General features: G+C 41.3%; 1 protein-coding gene across 1 annotated transcript; it reads right to left on the minus strand.

Annotated features, from left to right (window-relative positions):
- Positions 1 to 108: 108 nt before the first annotated feature.
- Positions 109 to 18,158, minus strand: FH (fumarate hydratase). Its single transcript, XM_086609122.1, has 10 exons — positions 18,039 to 18,158; positions 11,887 to 12,021; positions 11,017 to 11,127; positions 7,552 to 7,728; positions 6,521 to 6,703; positions 5,366 to 5,531; positions 3,347 to 3,550; positions 2,366 to 2,493; positions 890 to 1,043; positions 109 to 324 (listed from the first exon to the last, which is right to left on the minus strand). The coding sequence occupies exons 1-10, from the start codon at positions 18,156 to 18,158 to the stop codon at positions 182 to 184; spliced, it is 1,521 nt and encodes a 506-aa protein (XP_086465248.1). The 3' UTR covers positions 109 to 181.
- Between the last annotated feature and the right edge of the window lie 623 nt (positions 18,159 to 18,781).

Genomic DNA, 18,781 nt, shown 5'->3' on the forward strand with positions numbered 1-18,781 from the left:
CTCCCCTCTATGCCGTCGAGCTGTGATTGGCCACCTCGGGGCGCTACCAGGACTATTTAAAGGGCCCCGCGGCGCCGAGGCAGGGCTGAGGAGTGAAACAGAAGCGTATCGTCCTTGTTTTGTTTTGTTTTATTTTATTTATATTTTACGTTAAGAACACTTCTCTTTTTTGACACAGGAGTCACTGAGGACCCAGCATATCTTTGGGCTTCACCCACTGGTCGAACTGGTCTTCGGTGAGGAATCCCAGCTTGACAGCGGCTGCTTTCAGCGTCGTCCCCTCCTTGTGTGCCGTCTTGGCGATCTTGGCGGCTTTGTCGTATCCTGGCATGGAACCAAACGCACAAGTTAGCCGTCTGCGGGTTCAGAAGGTGAGGAAAAAGGGGGACACGTGGCCCGCTGAGAATTAATTTGCCAAGTGTTGCTAATACTGCTTAATTCAGCCCGCAGTAATCGTGCTCCAAATGTTTGCATCAGCTCCTTCCTTAAAGGGAAGGTAAATTCTGTCACTCTGGTCTCAGGGCATTTAGATCAAAGCTTTATGCAACTTTCTGCTTCAAAAAGAAAAATCTCATTTCATAATCTTTCACTTTTCATTGTCACAAACTGTCAAATCAGGATGACAGGTACACAAATTCTCCAAATCTCCTTTTTTTTTTTGACTCTGGTCAGAATTATTCTTAAAATGCACTGGTATGGCCACTGCAAGGAGCACGCATTTTTTTTCAACACTAATAGCAGTTGGTGATGTTAAAGTAAATTAACTTTTAGCCTGAGCCATAACTTGGCTTCCTAAACATGGTCACAATACAAATAATGTCTACAAAATAACGCTACCCTAAAGTATTTCAGTGTAACGTTTTGAGAAGTTTCTGAGCTTTAAGCCTACCTATATGCGGGTTAAGTGCTGTAACCAACATCAGGGATTCACTCATTAGTTTGTTGATCCTGTCCGTATTGGCTTGGATTCCAACTACACAGTTGTCAGTGAAAGAAACACAAACATCTCCAAGAAGTCTTGCAGAGTTCAAAACATTTTTAATCTAACAAAAAAAAAATAAAAGGAAGAAATACCAACTATTACACTCTGACATTAACGGCTGCACAGTTTGCCACATTGTTCATACCCAGTGCCCCCCACTCCCAGCAACACCCACTTCCTTAACGGGCTGTTGGCAGAAGACACACCCTCCTCCTTTTGCAGGGTAAGCTCAGCTGCTCCTATTTAAAAGAATCTGTGGGAAGCGTTCAATAGCAGAACTCCCCTTGCGTAAAGACGACCACAGTACATTCAAGCATTTTGTTGTAACGGTTCACAAATACCCCAGTAAAAAATACTCGAAGGCATTTGATTCATTGTCATGTCCCCTCCCCAGTACCAATCAAGAGAAGACATCTGAAAATGTAAAGTACAATAATGTCTGGCATTAGTCCTCTACTCCCACAATCTGTAACATGCCACTTTTTTTTTTTTTTTTGGAGAGGTGTCTGTTTCTATCAAAATTTATCTTCTGCTAGGTACATCTCTTGGCTGTTCAAGAGGATTTTTGGTTTTTTGGTCAAAAAAAGTTTGTTCAGATGGAGGGGGAAAAAAAAGTACCCTAAATAGCTGCAGTAAGGAAGAGATAAATACTGATTTTATTATAAGATTTCAATTTTTTTCCAATCATTTCCTATTAGCATAATAAAAAAGCAGTATCAGTCAGTATAGGCTGTGTAGAAAAATAACATATGACACGCTACTTCCTTTGTGCCTCTTATTTCTAACAAGATGACAAATATTCTATTTAATATTGGGAACTTTTCCATGTCACCTTTATTCTCTTTAAACTATCATCCCTACACTAATACCTGTACTGTTCCTTCAGCATCTGAGAGACAGTGTGTAACGTGGTGTGTGCTGCGCACACTGTAGAAGGCAGACATTATTGTAAATACTGACGTCTAAGACTAATATTTACATTACTCGTTTGCCAAAGGCATATAATCCTTTAGTATTCAGCAGTAACGGATATTAGGAATAGATAGTTGCTAAAGAAAAAAAATCTCATCTTTAGCTAAAATACCAAATTCTCTTCAGCTTTGGACAAAATTTTTCTCTGTGTTCCTCTCCCCAATTCCTTAGACTGATGATAAGCATATATTTTTAAGATAAAAGCTTATCTGTGTAAGATAGTTTCCTGTAAAAAACATTGCCAGTTCCCTATCAAAATAGCAAGGTCTTACCATACAAAAGAATAAAATTTGTTGTTACATTTTATCAGCTACTCTGGTGCTTGTATTGACCCATTATTCACCGAGACTTTCTCCCGAGACTCTGATTGTACAAACAATGATTTAATTTAAAAGTCCTTTATGAACGTACCATCATGGGTTTGAAAACATTCAGTTCAAAGTGTCCGTTACTACCTCCTACAGTAACAGCAACGTGGTTTCCCATAACTTGGGCTGCCACCATGGTTACAGCTTCGCACTGGGTAGGGTTCACTTTTCCTGGTTGTGGAAGGGAAAGAAAAAGGTTACCAAGGAAGAAAAATTATTAAAAAAAAAAAAAAATCAGTACTTTCCTCATTTACCAAATCACATTCAACAGATGTTTGTAGGAGGTAAGATGTCTAACTCATCTGTATCTGTGCACCAGAGAAAAGAAATAATTTCTGTAAATGATATTGACTGTACTATTCCAGTAATTCATCTAGGATTTTTAAAAATAGTCCTAAGAATAACATTCATTATCTGTTTTTTTCTGAAAGTAAGATATGCTTACAACCTGTTTCTTTTATAATTTATCATATAGAAAGAATTCACTTAGAATAGTTTTGGATGTTCAATATTCACATACACATACTTTTTTAGGAGAGAGGCAAGGAATTATTATTAATATTATTCCTTCCTTTCTTATTCTCCCATAGAATGGGATCATTGCAGAAGGGAGTATGTGAGTACGTAACACTAATCGTGCTAAGAAGTAGGGACAAGTCAAATTACATCACAATATCGCTACAATTCATAGATCATCATTTAAAGCTTGTTTCAGAAAAGCCTTTACATAAAAACTGTAGAAATCTTGCAAGTCTAAAACAAGGTTATGAGAAGTATGCCTTTATTAATTAAAGGTATACGTTTACAATACTGCTCTCTGCCTCATAGTTGCCAACACACAGCTGTGCAAACAAGTACTTTTATGAACACAAATTTTGGTAGAATGTGGCAGAAGATAAAACCTGACAGAAGTGTTGAATCATGGATTTATTGACATTGGTGGTAGTGTTTGGTAAACATCTGTTAAGAGGTAGTGATCCAAAACAAAAGAAACAGGCAATTTTTCTGGATGTTTTCTCTGTACCTGGCATGATGCTGCTTCCTGGTTCATTTTCAGGTAGGATGAGTTCTCCTAGTCCAGAGCGTGGTCCAGAACCCAGAAAACGAATATCATTAGCTATTTTCATCAGACTGCATGCCACTGTGTTCATAGCTCCGCTGAGTTCAACTAGAGCATCATGAGCCGCAAGAGCTTCAAACTTATTTGGAGCAGTGACGAAAGGCAAACCTACAGGGAGGGCAGGAAATACTAAACCTATGAGACGCTTCCTTGCAGACATAAATCAGATAATCAAACACATAATTTGTTTAATAAAAAATGGTTAACAACACTGTAGGTTCGTATCTCTCTTCTCTAGACTGTTCCTCACAAACCTATTTCTTAAACAGATTCCATACAAAAGACACAATAAAAGCCCCTTAAATACAGACGAATATGAAATTTGACCGTCTCCCCACAAAAAAGGTACAAATTTCAAGCTTCTATACTGTGCTGCATACTAAGCATTGCTTTGCAGCACAGTACTTTGTGAATATCAAGAATCTCTTACAAATTAGCCCAAACGTACGTACTTCTTCCATGAAAGCAAGTTAGATTATTCAGATTGTCAACTGCTGGGTTGCTTTCTGCCAGTTATGAAAAGTACTGGAGTATTTTGCAGCACAGTGCAGACATTAGGATAAATAAAAAGTAATCACAATGGAATTATCTACTTAAAGAAAAAAGATGCATCTGGAAGGGAACAACAAGCCAGACAGAACACGTGAAAGCTGATTCAGACTTAGGAGCATCCCTGAAACTGCTGCCAACAGCAAGAGCACAGGAGCAGTAGAAGCAACAGCAGTGTTTACGTTAATTAAATGCCTGAGATTTGATGCTAGGTTCCACAATAAAAAACATTTCTTCAGGGCTTTACCTTGGAAGAAAAGTCTCAGCAGAATGTTATCAGTGGTAATGGACATCACTAAGGACTGGTTGTGGGCTGGACTCATGCCCCACAAAACTACTGGTCAGAGCTTACATCACCAGTTGAAACAAAAGCAGCACAATCTCCATAATTTCTAGCATTCTGCAGTTCCTGCCAAACACCAGATCACACCTGATTTCCACAGGCTTCTGAACTGCACAGCTGGCTTCCCAGCTGCAGAGATCATTCCAAACTTTCCCTTTTGCCCTTCCCAATAAACTCCCCTATAAGAACATGTGGAACTTCAATAGTTTGCCCCACGTGTTTTAAACTCGTACAACCTGCCCATACGGAACATCTAACGAGCGTTAAGATGAGAGAACTTCCTAACACCACTGATGGCTTCTTCAAGCACCAAAATAAGCCTTGCACTGCTTCCCAGCAGCTGTTGCTTGTGACAAGTTACTTCTTCCCTGTCAGGGTACAAGAAAGTCTTGACCCTCTACAAGACAGTGAATAATAGATCGACTAAAACAAAAATACTGCTGATAAGCATGTTCAGATTTTACAGCAAATTTAAATGCAAGACATAGAAAATTTGGGGGGCGTTTTAAAAATTGCTGCTGTGACACAGAAGAACTGGTTTACAGATCAAAACATTGAATTGGTCTGTAAGTTAAGTTTTAAGATCTATAAAGACAGCATAAAAAAAAAAAATCAGACAGCTGGCTTTTACTCTTTCACATGAAAACTGCAGTGGCTTTGGGAGGTTTTTTTTTTTCCCTTTTCTTGTGCCAAGTCACTGTAGATTAAGAGAGCAGAGCAGAGACCAAGACAGAAGCGTTATCGCCGGGCTACTCACAGAAGCCTGAAACTCTATCCATCTCCAATAAGCCTTGCTCAGAAAAACATGGTAATTTCAGTCGCTTTCAATGTACTGAGTACAATTATAAAAATACACTGCACAAAAAATCCTAAGTATAAGGCATATAACATACAGCATTAACAAAGTTTCATGTTAAAATATATATACAATTTGAGCTTATAAGAAGTATGGAAATGGAAAGATTTAGTTTGAGTTCAATTGTATGTTACATATACTGCTTTACTGGTAACTCTGCAATACCGTTCCTCACCTGTGAGTTCAGCCACTTTAGCAGCCACTTTCTCAGCAAAGCCAATTCTTGTGTTCAGTCCTGTTCCAACTGCAGTCCCGCCAGCTGCCAGCTGATACACTCGTGGCATGGTTGACTCAATCCTAGCCACACCGTATTTAATTTGTTGCACATAGCCACTAAATTCCTTTGAAAGAAAGGAAAAAACAAGAAAATAAAATAAAAATAAGAAAATAAAATAAAAAACCAAAGACAACAACCAAGAATAAGCATCTGGAATTATTTAGATTTTTGACATGATTGGACTAATTTCTTTAAAAACCTGAAGGCACTGAACTTCATGCAGACGCTAAATCTTAGCATGTTTTCACTAATAGGAAAAATTTACATACATTAGAAGACTGCTCTCACAGTATGAATGATTACACGTATCAACAACCTACATATATAAAAACGTATTCACAATGCATCTTTCTCTTGCCTTTTGTTTCAGTTGTGTACTTAGCAGGATCTGAATCCAAGGTACATCAGCTCTCAGATTAAATTAATGTTCTCTAAGGTACAATTAGAGAAACAGACCCTGGGCTTTTCTCACTTAATTTTAGTTAGTAAAAAACCCACCTATGCATTCTTGGAAAAAACCCACAAATTTTACATGGATTTTTATCAGTTCAGTTTAAGTTAATTCATTACCAAATTAATGTAATATAAGCCATTCTTGATAATAAGACAACAAAGATTTGCTATCATATATATATACACACAATCATGTATCATAAACATTTTAATTCAAAACACTTAGTAGCTTTTTGTGTTGACAAACGCTCATTTATATAAACTTAGAAATTACAAACTACCTACCTTCCTTCCAGTGTCGACATAATAGAAATATCATGCATTATCTGGTAATGGAACATGATTTAAAAATCTTTTACATCTTACTACTGTTTGAAGTAAAACACACATGGAAAAAATTAAGAAAATTTATGATGCAGTAGAGTACAGCATCCAGCAAACTCCAATAAAGATGTAAATACTCTGACTGAGATTCAGCCAGTTTCCTATTACTTCTCTTAAGCTACCAACTTAACTTAGGCCTCCTCAAGTTTGCCTCATTTTCCTCCAATATATTTACAAGAATTCTCCAAACAAATGCAGAATTATTTTTCTTTTTACCTGTCCAAGCGTAAGTGGAACAGCATCTTGTGTATGAGTGCGTCCTATTTTTATGATTTGGGAGAACTCTTTGGATTTTGCTTCAAGTGCATTCTGTAGCTTCTTTAGTCCAGGTAACAACACCTCATTAACCTCCTGGGCAGCAGCAATGTGCATTGCTGTTGGGAAAGTGTCATTTGAACTCTGTGAAGAAGTTCAAGAAATTTATTTACAAGCTCTTCTCACCTTTGTTGCTGTAAGATGTACATGTACAGCTTTATTCTCTTTATTTTATAAACAAGAAGAAACTAAGAGTAGGGAATTTAGGAGTATTCCAGAAGTCAATCTGCAGAAAAATCCAATCTTCTAAACTCCAGTCCAGCATCTTATTGATAAAGTCAACTTTTTATAACTATACCCACAGAAAGTTAACTACACGAGTAGACTGTCCACAACAACATTGAGACCAAAAAAAAAACCAAACCAAAAAGCATTGCTAAAGTAGTTATGAGAGACAAGTAACAAATGGATGGATGACTCTGAAGGAATTGTAGGTGACTTTAAAACACCCGTGTGTTGCTTTGGTAATGTTAAATCCATAGTGCCCAGGATACCGAGTAAGCACAAAGGACCAGGAAGGGATACAACCAAGTCAGTGGCTTAAACTTTAGCTAAGCTGAAGAAAACAGTTATAAGTACCCACCCTTCAGAAACTGCATCTATTTACCTTCTTTAAGACAACATGTTTACAGTAGCAATGGTTGTTACCAGGCCACCTCTGCCCACTCCATCATGTGTGAATTCATCTAGCATGAATGAGTTCAAAATTTTTAATCTCAAAAGCTCACACAGTCACTGACCAACATTTTAAGGTTCATTTAAACTGAAAAACCTCAAAAATAATTGCCAAAGCTGTACAAAAATTCCTTTTTTTAAATTTTTGTTTTCCTTTTTTTTAAAATCTTAACAGTGGCCGTAAGGGAATTCCAAATTCTCAATTAAAAAAACCCCTACTTTTGACATTAAAAGGAGTATAATACAAGTATAATGACCTGGCTTTTGTTAACATGATCGTTCGGATGTACTGGGGTTTTGCTCCCCAGTTTGCCTCCCATTATTTCAATGGCTCTATTGCTGATGACTTCGTTGACATTCATATTGGTTTGAGTTCCAGACCCAGTCTGCCACACCACCAATGGAAAGTGATCATTTAATTGTCCTTCAGCTACCTATAATGGAAAAAGAGAATGAAAATTTGTTCTACTAGAAGAAAAAAAATTAAAAAGCACAAAACTGAGCATTTTATAGCTATAGTTCAAATAATGTTCTCCATTATATTTGCAAATCTCCAAATAACAGCTGTGAATTTATACCAGAACAATTAAGAGAGTTTGATGTAATACCAGGTATTAAAAGGGAAAAAAACTTTTCCTATGCTTTTTGAAGATGCTGAATTCTGAAATATAAAGAAATATATTATTTAATTTCATGTTCTACAGTCATAGAGAGAAAATATTTTTAGAAAGTCTTTTAGGTTATACGTTCTCTTTCCCCAACAATGCAGATGATTTTATAAGTCCGAAAATTTCCCTCCATCCCAAATTTTAAAGGCATTTGGATTCTAATCTTCCTAGGTAGGGCTAGAGGTAGTATGTGCTGGTTCTCCTTTCCACAGTTACTTGCTCAGGTTATTAAGGTCTCCCAGGCAAGGGAAATATCTTAAGTAGTTTCTCAGTCAGAGCACGTAAGGTGCTTCAGGGTACTGATTGAATGTGTGTGTCTCCTTGGGCCATGACCATCCTTTGGATGTCAGAAACATCAGTTTTTCGACATTGCTTATCCATTTACAAACTCCTCATCAGCATGGGCACAGGACTTTCTCCTAGAAAATCCCAAGTTCAACAGCTACACAATTTCATCACAAATACTGATCACAACTATACAAGAATTTGAACTAGAGGCATTCAGAAGTCCATTCTGTATGGGAAATAGTCCCCCAGAAAAGGTGTTTTTACCAAAGGTCATTTGTCAGGCATATGCAGTACATGATATTTGTATAATTGCACTCTGAAATTTCTCCAGAAATAAATTTTTTACAGGGAAGTGCCAGACCTCTTACATATACCTGTAGATACAAGATTTTGCATCAACACAATAAGCCAGCAGACGGTTAACTAACACCACCTTCCCGTAACGCATGCTTTCCCTAATGCTGCCCTGGACCTACACGGCTTTTAATTGAGAGGTGCCTAGAAAGAACTCGTGACTGCCTTTACTGTACCACAACTGTAACTGAAGAGATTGCACATATAAAGAAGTGTGAGGATCACATGGATTTAAAAAGATTCGCGTGTATTGACTTGCTGATTACCCACAGGAACACAATCCTGATCAGCCAAAGATGGCTATACCAACTTCCATCTTCTGTAGGCAGGCTATGGCAACTACCATCTCAAATCAAAACAGAACAACAGGTACAAATACTCTCCTGTTTGATCTACATTTTTTGGAGCCTGTTGAACCTTATGTGCATTTAGAGATTTTTCTAAATGTGTGTGATAGTATCAAAATCCCATCAGAAGTATCACCCCATCTATATTAGCCTCAGAAAACTTGAGAATGCAAAGCAAAGGATCTGTTGTCACAACTCTGATGCTAGATAATTATCACCAAATTATCAGGATACATCAGTCGTCCTGGAATCATGCTTTTCAGGAAAGGATCTTAGGTATTTTCAATCTTATACAGGGGGAAAGTTCCCACCTCCAAGAGTAACTTGATTTCTTGCTGCATCTCTTTCATTTTAAGTTATATTAGAAAATTAATCTGTAGGTAAAGGAAATCATATCACTGCGGAGGTGCTTTCAAAACTCAACAAAAAAGCCCAAACAACTTTCAGAACTCATGAAACTAAACTAAGTAGCATTTAGCCACCAAAACTTCTGATCTACCTTTAACTAGGAGAATTCTAGAAACCACAGGAAGAGACTGGACATATTCTGGAGTTCTACAGAGCTCTTGGGTCCTGGGACTTACACTCCTACAGTTGTGTCGTGGGTTAGGTTAAACCGTCCCCCCCACAAACAGCCGGTCACTCCCCCTCCCCCACCCCCAGGAATGAGGGACAGAATTAAAGGATAAACGTGAAACCCGTGGGTTGAGATAAGAGTGATTTAATACAGATGATTTACTACAATGTAGGTGCTCACCACCCCCTCGTATGCGTAGCCCGTCTCGTCCCGAAAACTGCAAATCCCGGACGAACGCGAGGCCCCGAAATAGAGAGGGGCAGAGAGAGAGAGATAGTACTCCGAGAGTGGGAGTACTGGGAGAGAGAGAGGAAAGGAAAAAAAAAAAGAAAAAAAAGCAATAGAGCGAAAAACACAGCAAGCGCAAAAGAGCAAAAGCGGCAAAAGCCAAAGCGCAAAAGCCAAAGCGCAAAAGCCCTTCTTCCCGTCTGACCCTCGCTTTTATACTGGGCATGACGCTGCATGATATGGAATACTAATTGGCCAGTTTGGCCCTCAATCTTAAGTTCCACACAAATCACAAGGGGAATCGTGTCCCCCTTGTCCCAGCTATGCTCCCCCCTTATCCCGCCGTGCTTCTGCACTCCGGCACACTGAAAAGTCCTTGCAGCTTGTTATCAGCGTTCTTCTCAGAGTGAGCCTCTGAGTAAAACCAAAACATGGAGCTTTTCTAGCTGTTAAAAAAAAACACCTCTGTCCCAGCTAAAACTAGGACAGGTTGGTAGAAAGAGGATAAGGCTTCTGCAAATACTGAAATATTTTTGAAGCTAGTCAGAACAAGAAAGTTCTGTAGAACAATGTTTCTAGACAAATGTATCTCTTGATTTTCACAAAACAAGACACCTGGTATTACCATACCTCCAATACTGGTCATTCACAACTCTGTGCACTTGGGTGGCATTTATCCCGAGAAAGAGGCAATGGCCTCTGTGTGTCACATCATGTCCTCTTTAGCCTTAAGAGTGATACTTAGAAAGCACAGAGTTACTAGTAAGCTTAAGTCTGAAGAGGAAACAGACTAGTAACAGAGAAACTATTCAGATTGCAGATGGTCTTTACATTACCAAGATGCAATTGCTTAACAAATTGGACACTTCCAAAACAAAAAAGCTTTGCTTGGCATGTCACACTTCACATTAGCTGAATGAACCAAGATTCCATTCCCCTCCTAGTTTTTTTTATACTGTTCATCTGGTAAGAGTTAACAACTATGCAAGTAACGAGTAATCTTAATAGAGGGGAAAAATTACACTGTTCATAAGTATCAAAACATATTTGAACATTCAATCATTGCTATAAATGTAAGAAGTAAAACGGTACCACATTATATTAAGTAAACAATTTCTCAACCTGAAAAACAAAATTTACTAACAACAAATGCCTTCCTCTAACAATCTGAAGAATGCAAGAGGTCTTCTCCAAGCTTCCTGTAAAAAGCTTAACAGAAAACCCACAACAGTTCCAGTATTTTGAACAATTTGTTCCTACCTCATTTGCCGCCTTTACGATAGCATTAGCAATCTTTGGGTCAAGGCCATAATCTTGATTTACTTCAGCAGCTGCTCTCTTCAAGATGCCAAAAGCCCTTATAACTTGAACCTGTGACACAAGAGTAAGTTCATTTTTTTTTCCAAAAAGAAAGACATTTTAGGAACCTATAGCAGAGGTCTAGTTCTAAACCAAACTCCTTCTGAACTTAAATCCAGCAACAGTCCATCAACCAAACCAAAAAGCAACCAGGTCACATGACCTATTCTCCCATTAACAGTATCATTTATCCAAGCAGTACAGAAAGTAGTACATAGCCTATCCTTCCTTTGTAACGCAGGTATGCTTTGTGTATCAAAACAGATTACAAGCATTAAAATGAACAGAAAAGGTTCTACTTCTAAAATAGCTTTTTTGAGGGCAAACTGACATATGTTTCAGTACATGGAAAGCCAGCGCATGACAAAGCGCACGTACACTAATGCTCTATGCACAGCTACACGTGAAAAAGTAACTTCATTTCAACTCATGCTGCACTGAACATCTTCAACAACAAACTACGTAACACTGTAGAAAACAAACTATTCCATTCAGTCTTTCCTCTTCAGGAAAATGAAAGACAGATTTCTATTCATCCTGGTTATTATTATCCTTAAGCAACACAATAAAGTAATTATTCAAAAGCAACATTCATTTAAATGAAACAAAAAATATTTCTAACATAGAACAATATTTTGTCACAGAATTTCTACCTTTAATTAAAATTCAAAGTTGTCCATATCGCGAGCAAAAGTCTAAGAAAAAGGTATTCGCTCTCACATCTAAAACATACTTAAAGAGAAAAAGGGAACATGGCTTTAAATTACTTACTGGCATTCTTTCTGAAACACCTCCAATCTTGAAGTTCATTGTAGATCTTACAGTCTGGGCACCATAGTATTTGTCACTTGGGACCTTCAGTTCACCAAAGGTATCATATTCTATCCTAAAAGCCTCTTGAGTGGACTACGGGGGGGAAAAAAATATATTTCAAACATTGGTAAACAGCACATCCTTTTTGAAAGCAGATACTGTCAAGAAAAAATGTGCAAGAAGGGGATAAACCAAAACAAAGACACGTAGCTAGTCAGAGACATTTTTCTAATTATATCTTCAAAGTTAAGACATTTTTCTAGTTTCAGCACCTGTCTCACTAGAAGTCACAACTACTAGCATTGTGAAGCCTGGCAGACCCACTGGTGACAGGCAGCACTGCAAGACTTAAGAGGTCTTCTTTTCAAAGAATTAGTAACTTATCTTACAATTTACAGAACTGGTGTTCTGGTAAAACCAAATTGAAGAACTAGCACGGTAAGAATTCAGGTGGTATCCACCCAGGCAAGAGACATGTAACACAATCCCTATTTGAAATCCACACTGCACATGGGACAGAAGAAAAATACTCGAAGAGAGCAACTGACTAATTCAGTACCAAGCTACTGACAATTAATTATCTTCTTAAGCCTAATAAACCAGGAACACAGTTGCCTCAACTGAAGTCGCTGTGCAACACAAAGAAACTGCATCTAGGAATATTTTGTGCAGTATTTATGTAAGGCAGTATTTCTGCATTACGTATACACCTACCATGCATTATTATCTGATGCAGCCAGAGATGAATTAATTTTGACATACACTAACTAAAAAGTAATTTTTTACTTTTTGTGAAACAACACATTCATTTGTGATGATGCGATCACATTCACATCCAGCTCTATAAAGATTATAGGACTGGACAGGAAACAAGAGCAGTTTATTCTTCCTCTCCTCATGCCTTGGTGAGCAAAGTCTCAATTTTCTGTGAGAAAGGTGTTCATCCTTCCTCAGGAGAGGAGATTACCTTCTTGCAGAGTCTTCAGGAAGGGGAAGAAGTTTTTTTTAATTCTTAATCATAGCAAGTAAAAGAATTCCAGCTCCGTAAGTAGGGTATATACACATACAATGCCGGGCTCTGACCTAACCATGACCTTCAGGGGTGAATCCTTGGGATAGCTCTATCAGAGCATCATGTCAGTGCTGCAGTGCAGCAAAAGAAGAGAAGCAAATGCTAGAAACTATTTAAAAAAGCAGAAGATACAAGAAGAAACATCGCTGTGCCACTCGGAAGTCTCTGTGCAGATTTGGTTCTTTTATCTCAAAAAGCATATTATTGGAAACAGTTCAAACAAAGGCAGTGGGCTGATGAAAGGTAAGGAACAGCTGTCTTAAGACAACTGACTTCTTCATTCAGAAAAGAGACAACGTGGGGTTTGAAGGAAAACTGAGGTCAATAAAAGCATCAGTAGAATGGTGATGGGTATTAGCTGCTTATTGCCTCTTCCAAAACAAAAGCAGCAGCTACGGCATTAGGCTAGTAGGAGTCAGGTTCAAAGCAAGGAAGAGGAAGCAGCTCTTCATGTAAGTAGCAGACCAACAAAACTCCTCGCCAGCTGATGCTGCAGATGCAAGAAGTTTGCTTGAGTTCAGGGAAGACGAGATAAGCACACTCATAAGAAAGATCTAAACTGGGTTATTTTACAAACAAACCACTGACTCGGGAAATCCTTGACATGAAAATGAGGAGTCTGGGTCAGAGTAAGAGGAAACAATCATGTAAGTCTGCATAGTTCTTACTCTTCCATAGGTGTCCCCTTCTGAAGTTGGACTGTTCCTCTCTTTTCTTGGTCCGTTTTACTTGCTCCTTGTTTGGTGAGTCTCAGTCTTCTGGGACAGGAGCACAGCTGGGTATTGGGCAGATCACCCTCCCCAGCAACACTGACTTTTGGCAGCAGCCAGTCCAGGTGTGCATCACCACAGATGGCAAGCTGCAGGCAGTAGTGGCGCAGGGGGTGGTTCCAGACTTTTTACAGTCCTAAGCAGCCTTCCCAGCCAGGTGGAGATGCTCTGCCATCAGGTACTCCAGCAGTTGCATACCGAAGACACCCGCCCCGCTCACTCAGGGCACTCTGTGACACAGAAGAAACCGCAGCCCAGCCCACAAAGAGAAAGGGTTGCCTCTCACATCACTGTCCCGCTCCCCACACCTTCTATTTCAGCTGATGCTCTCTCAGACACTGACCCCACATGAATACAAAGCTTAGTGTGGACTAACATGCTATTCCTATGTTCTCTAATCCTCTTTATCCTATTTTAATCACTTAGCATTCATTTACATGCTAACAAGAAACAGAACGTAATCAACACTTATTTTGTATCTTACTACCAAAAATGTTTTATAGGGATGCTTGTGGGTCTTACTGCACGTCTGCACATATTAATATTCCAACAGTGGACATCATTGATGCATCTGAGATCCCTGCTTTTGATATCTGGACACCTTGTGTAAGCAGACAATATCAAGCTTTTCCTAGAGCCGGATAAGCAGAACCAATTCAGTTCCAAGCCCAGCTCTTGATGTCGTCACTCGTTCAATCACCAGAAGTATCCACACTCAAACAATATCCAAAAAGTTAAACTACCTTGTCACGGTTTTAACCCGGCTGGCAACCAAACACCACACAGCTGCTCGCTCACCCTCCTCCACCTCCAGGGGACGGAGGATATAATTGGAAGGGTAAAGGTAAGGAGACTCGTGGGTTGAGTTAAGAACAATTTAATAATTGAAATGAAATCAAATAAAATAATATAATAATTATCATAATAGTAGTAGCAGTAATGATAATAACGATAGAATATACAAACAAGTGATGCACAGTGCAGTTGCTCACCACCCGCTGACCAATACTCAGCCTGTCCCTGGCTAGTGATTCTGGAGGAGAGAAATCCCGAAACCGCAATCCCGGAAAAGAGAGCACACTTCCTGGCCATTCCGCATCTATATATTGAGCAGAACGTCACATGGCATGGAACATCTCACTGGCCAATTTGGGTCCGTTGCTCTGGCTGTGCTCCCTCCCAGCTTCCTGTGCACCTGCACACTAGCAATGCGTGGGAAGTCGAAAAGTCCTTGATTTCTTCTCAACAACTAAAAACATCAGTATATATATTATCAACATTCTTCTCATACCAAATCCCATACCAAATCCAAAACACAGTGCTATTCTAGCTACTAAGAAGAAAATTAACTCTATTCCAGCTGAAACTAGGACATACCTGTAACCTTTTAGACAAAAAGAAAAGCTAGCAGTTGCACCATTGATCTCTCAAACTTACACAATTCCAATGTCAACAATGGTGAAACAAAGATAAAAAGGATCAGTACCTCCTCATACAAGTACTTGTTAACAACGAAATCCCATCCATTTCCACATTACGCACATTCACAAACTCCAATGAAGTTAATGGAGTAAGGTGCTGGTCCTGGTTTCAGATTTACTATGGGATGTGGTATGTTAACAGAGTAACAAGTGACACTAGGTAAAAAGCAGTGACATTTTTCATACTCACTAAAGGAACCAAACTAGACTTCAGCATTACCTTCAGAAAAATGTAGCAGCCTGCAGATGTCACTGATTGAATTTTTGCTGCCCCTATTTCTTAGACAGAATTCACCCTCTTGAGTGTGTCTGAGCTGAAGGTTCAGTTCCTGGGTCTAAAGCGGATTCCGCAGATGTTCCCTGAGGGAACCTGCTGTAAAATGGTGCAACGGTAGCACACTCGGGTCAACCCTTTACTCCCACACCAGTGGGCCACAGGAGAAGCCAAAAGGAGACCAAGCGACTCTGCCACAGGCCAAGGCAAACTCCTGTGCTCACTTAGTTTCTATCATAGCTACAGCCAAGTCTCAGCTCAGAACTACTATTCCTCACCTTTACAAAACAAATATTTTTTTTTTTTAAAGAAGCCTGACAAGGTGTGCTCTGCCCTCCAAAATCCCAAAAACCCATAGTCCAAAGCTTACAGAGTTAGGCAAATATAACTGTACTTTTGCCTTGTTGCAGGAAACGAATCAGGTTGAACTGATTGCACCATAACGCACTGAAGATACTCAAATAATGCTGCGATAATACTTCCTGTGGAAATTATATTCTGATTTAAGGATGCAGCAACTTTTGGATATAACTATTTCAAGTCAAAGAATCATAATTTTTAGCATGTCAAAACCAATCTTTCAAGGCCAGCAGAAAATGGAATTTGTGCTCAACTGCTCTGCTTTAACAGATGAAGAACCCTTCCATTTTTAAGTGCCATTTCTCCTTTACAATATCGAGTCACAAATTCTGAAATTTACTCTTTAGAAACCAAACCCAAGTATTTTACAACATCCACCTCAAGAAGGACCATTATGATCACAATTCAACTTAAAACATCTTGTGCAATTTAGCTCTAAGTTACGGCAATGCAACTGTCAAACTAAAGGACAACATGCACATTTGGTTGTGTCTACAAAAGGTGTTTCGAAACAACTCTTGCTGCTGAAAAATCCCTACAAACATCAAAAAGTGGTGGGGTTTTTTTTACATTTAAATACTGGTTAGTAGGTTTTTTTGTGGTCCTCTTGGAAATAACACTGTAAGAATTCCCGTAAGAAAATTCAGCTGCTTGAGTTCCAAATTCACTGAAAGATGCTTTGCTATAACTACTGCTGTTATTTAAACCCAGGCAATTAATAATGCCTATTTACAGGACAGGTGATATTTCTGACCAGCGAAGATCAAAACACATGTTTCTTGTAAGATTGCAGCCTTTCATAAATACCAGGTCTTCAGGGAGCAAACAAAGGCCATGATCTGTAAATTTTTTTTCCTGCACGATGCCACACAGAAACATAAAAAAATGGGAACCATTTGACAGGCCAACGTCTTACAAGTTACACAGTCTGCTCTGACACTGGTACATTTCATTCACCATGCAGTTTATTCACTCACTGGGAGGCTTGTTCTTTTAAATGCCATGTTCTACACCTTAATCAGTATCACGTATTAGAAACTAATATTCTAGTTAAAATTATTAACTAATTTAGTAAACTAATGAATTAATAAAATCCTAAACACCTCACTTTCTGTTGAAATTCATCTGACAGTCTAAAGTTACCACCTTGTTTTAAGGAGTGAAGTTACAGAGATGTACCTGGGACTAAGGCTTCCATGCAACATCCTAGCTATTAGTACTGAGATCCGAAGTCCCTTATTCGAACAGTATCTTTGTTTCGACACTGAACTGCGGTGCAATAAAGAGGTCCCACTCACGTTTCAGCCTGACTGGCTATCCCTGAGCAGGGACTGAGGATGCCTGCTAGAGGTAACAGACAGTCCTCAGCTGAAAGCTCCCTAGTTTTCAGGTAACCTCAAGGATTTTCCAGATAGCCCCGTTTCTGTGAAGATACAGTTTTTTCTTATGTGTATCTCACTGGCTCTAAAAAAGGCTGTGAAATCTCTGTGGAAGAAGCTGCTGCGTGTCACAGCTCTGTCACCGCAGCTCCTGCAGTGACATCTCTCCTGACTACCCGGCCTCACGTCGCGCCATCCCTCACCTCCCTCCGCGGCCACGCCGAGACAGCGAGCGGCTGCGCTCTCCACGTAAATCTCGTCCCCGGGGCAGCGCACCCGGACAGCTGCGCGCCGCAGATCCCACCAGCCCGCCCCGGGAGCAACCACCGCCTCGGGGCTGCACACCCGGGCGCGCCAGCGCAGCCGAGCGGCGGCTGGGCCGGGCCGGACCGGGCCGGGCCGCGGCGCCGCCCGCGCACTCTGCCGCAAGCCGCACGGCGCCGGGCGGGAACAGGCCCCGCAGCCTCCCCGGCGGGAACAGGCCCCGCAGCCTCCCCGGCGGAAGGAGGAAACGGCCGCGCAAGCCTCACAGGGGACGGCGGCAAAAGTCTTCCCCAGTGCCGCTGCCGGCGCCCTCCCCACGGAGGAACACACCGGACTGGAGCCCCAAGGCCCGGCACGGCACGTCACGGCCCTGCCGGCGGCCGCCGGTGCCTCACGCAGCGCGCGCGCCCGCTCCCGGTCCCCTCTCCAGCGCCGGCGGGCGCGGGGGGAGGAGTCGCGGCGGCGGTACTTAGAGGTCACCGCTCCCGCCGCCCCCGCCGGGGTGCTCACCATGGCGGCGCGCGGCAGCGGCGGACCCCACCGGGCGGCGGCGGCGCGCGGAGGCGGCTGGCGCGCGAGGAGGCCGGCGGAGCAGCCGAGGCGGCGGCAGGCGCGGAGTGAGCGGTGCATGGCGGAGGCGGCGGGTACCGCTGCCGGGGGCCGGCCGCGGGGAGGGGAGAGGAGAGAGCGGGCCCGCCCCGGACGGGCGTCAAGGTGGTCGGAAGCGGAGGCGGGGGGGGGGGGGTCCGTCGCCGTCGAGGCTCCGCCGCGCCAATCGGCTGCCGCGGGCGGGGCGGGAGCCGGAGCCGGGCTGAGGCGGAGGGGAGCGATCCCGGGAGAACCGGCGGAGGGGCCTGCTCGCAGCGCGGGTTCCGCCCGGCATGAAGAAAGCCCTCCGCCGCACCGAGCAGGGCTGCAGCCGGCGCTGCGCTCCCGTCTCTGCCACGGCCGCGTCCCTGCCCTGTGCCAAGGGCAGCGTGGAAGCCCCTGGAACAGCAATTTCCAGACGAGAGAAATGAGGTATTAACTTCTTCGGCTTTATTGTAATCTTAAGATGTATGAAACATTATTTCCTCCGCCCTTAACGACAACCTTCAACATGCTACATTTCACCTAGTCCAGTCTCAACTCCCTGGTGCAAGGTACAGAAACACTACAACAGTGAAATACAGTGCGTTGAATTTTTCCAACCACCACTAGCAACATTTCAGTTTTTCCAACAACCACCAACATTTGCTACTGGATAAAACAAC

The sequence above is a fragment of the Tauraco erythrolophus genome, chromosome 3 (genome assembly GCF_009769465.1).
Source record: "Tauraco erythrolophus isolate bTauEry1 chromosome 3, bTauEry1.pri, whole genome shotgun sequence".
In the NCBI taxonomy this organism is placed as follows: Eukaryota; Metazoa; Chordata; class Aves; order Musophagiformes; family Musophagidae; genus Tauraco; species Tauraco erythrolophus.

Bases quoted from the DNA above. Each gene is read 5' to 3' on its own strand.
- FH (XM_086609122.1), bottom strand. From the start codon at position 18,158: ATGCACCGCTCACTCCGCGCCTGCCGCCGCCTCGGCTGCTCCGCCGGC. The intron at 3,551-5,365 runs GTGAGGAACGGT...CCCTCCCTGTAG, and splicing joins TAAAGTGGCTGAACTCACAG to GTTTGCCTTTCGTCACTGCT. The intron at 1,044-2,365 runs GTACGTTCATAA...TTTTTTTGTTAG, and splicing joins ATGTTTTCAAACCCATGATG to ATTAAAAATGTTTTGAACTC.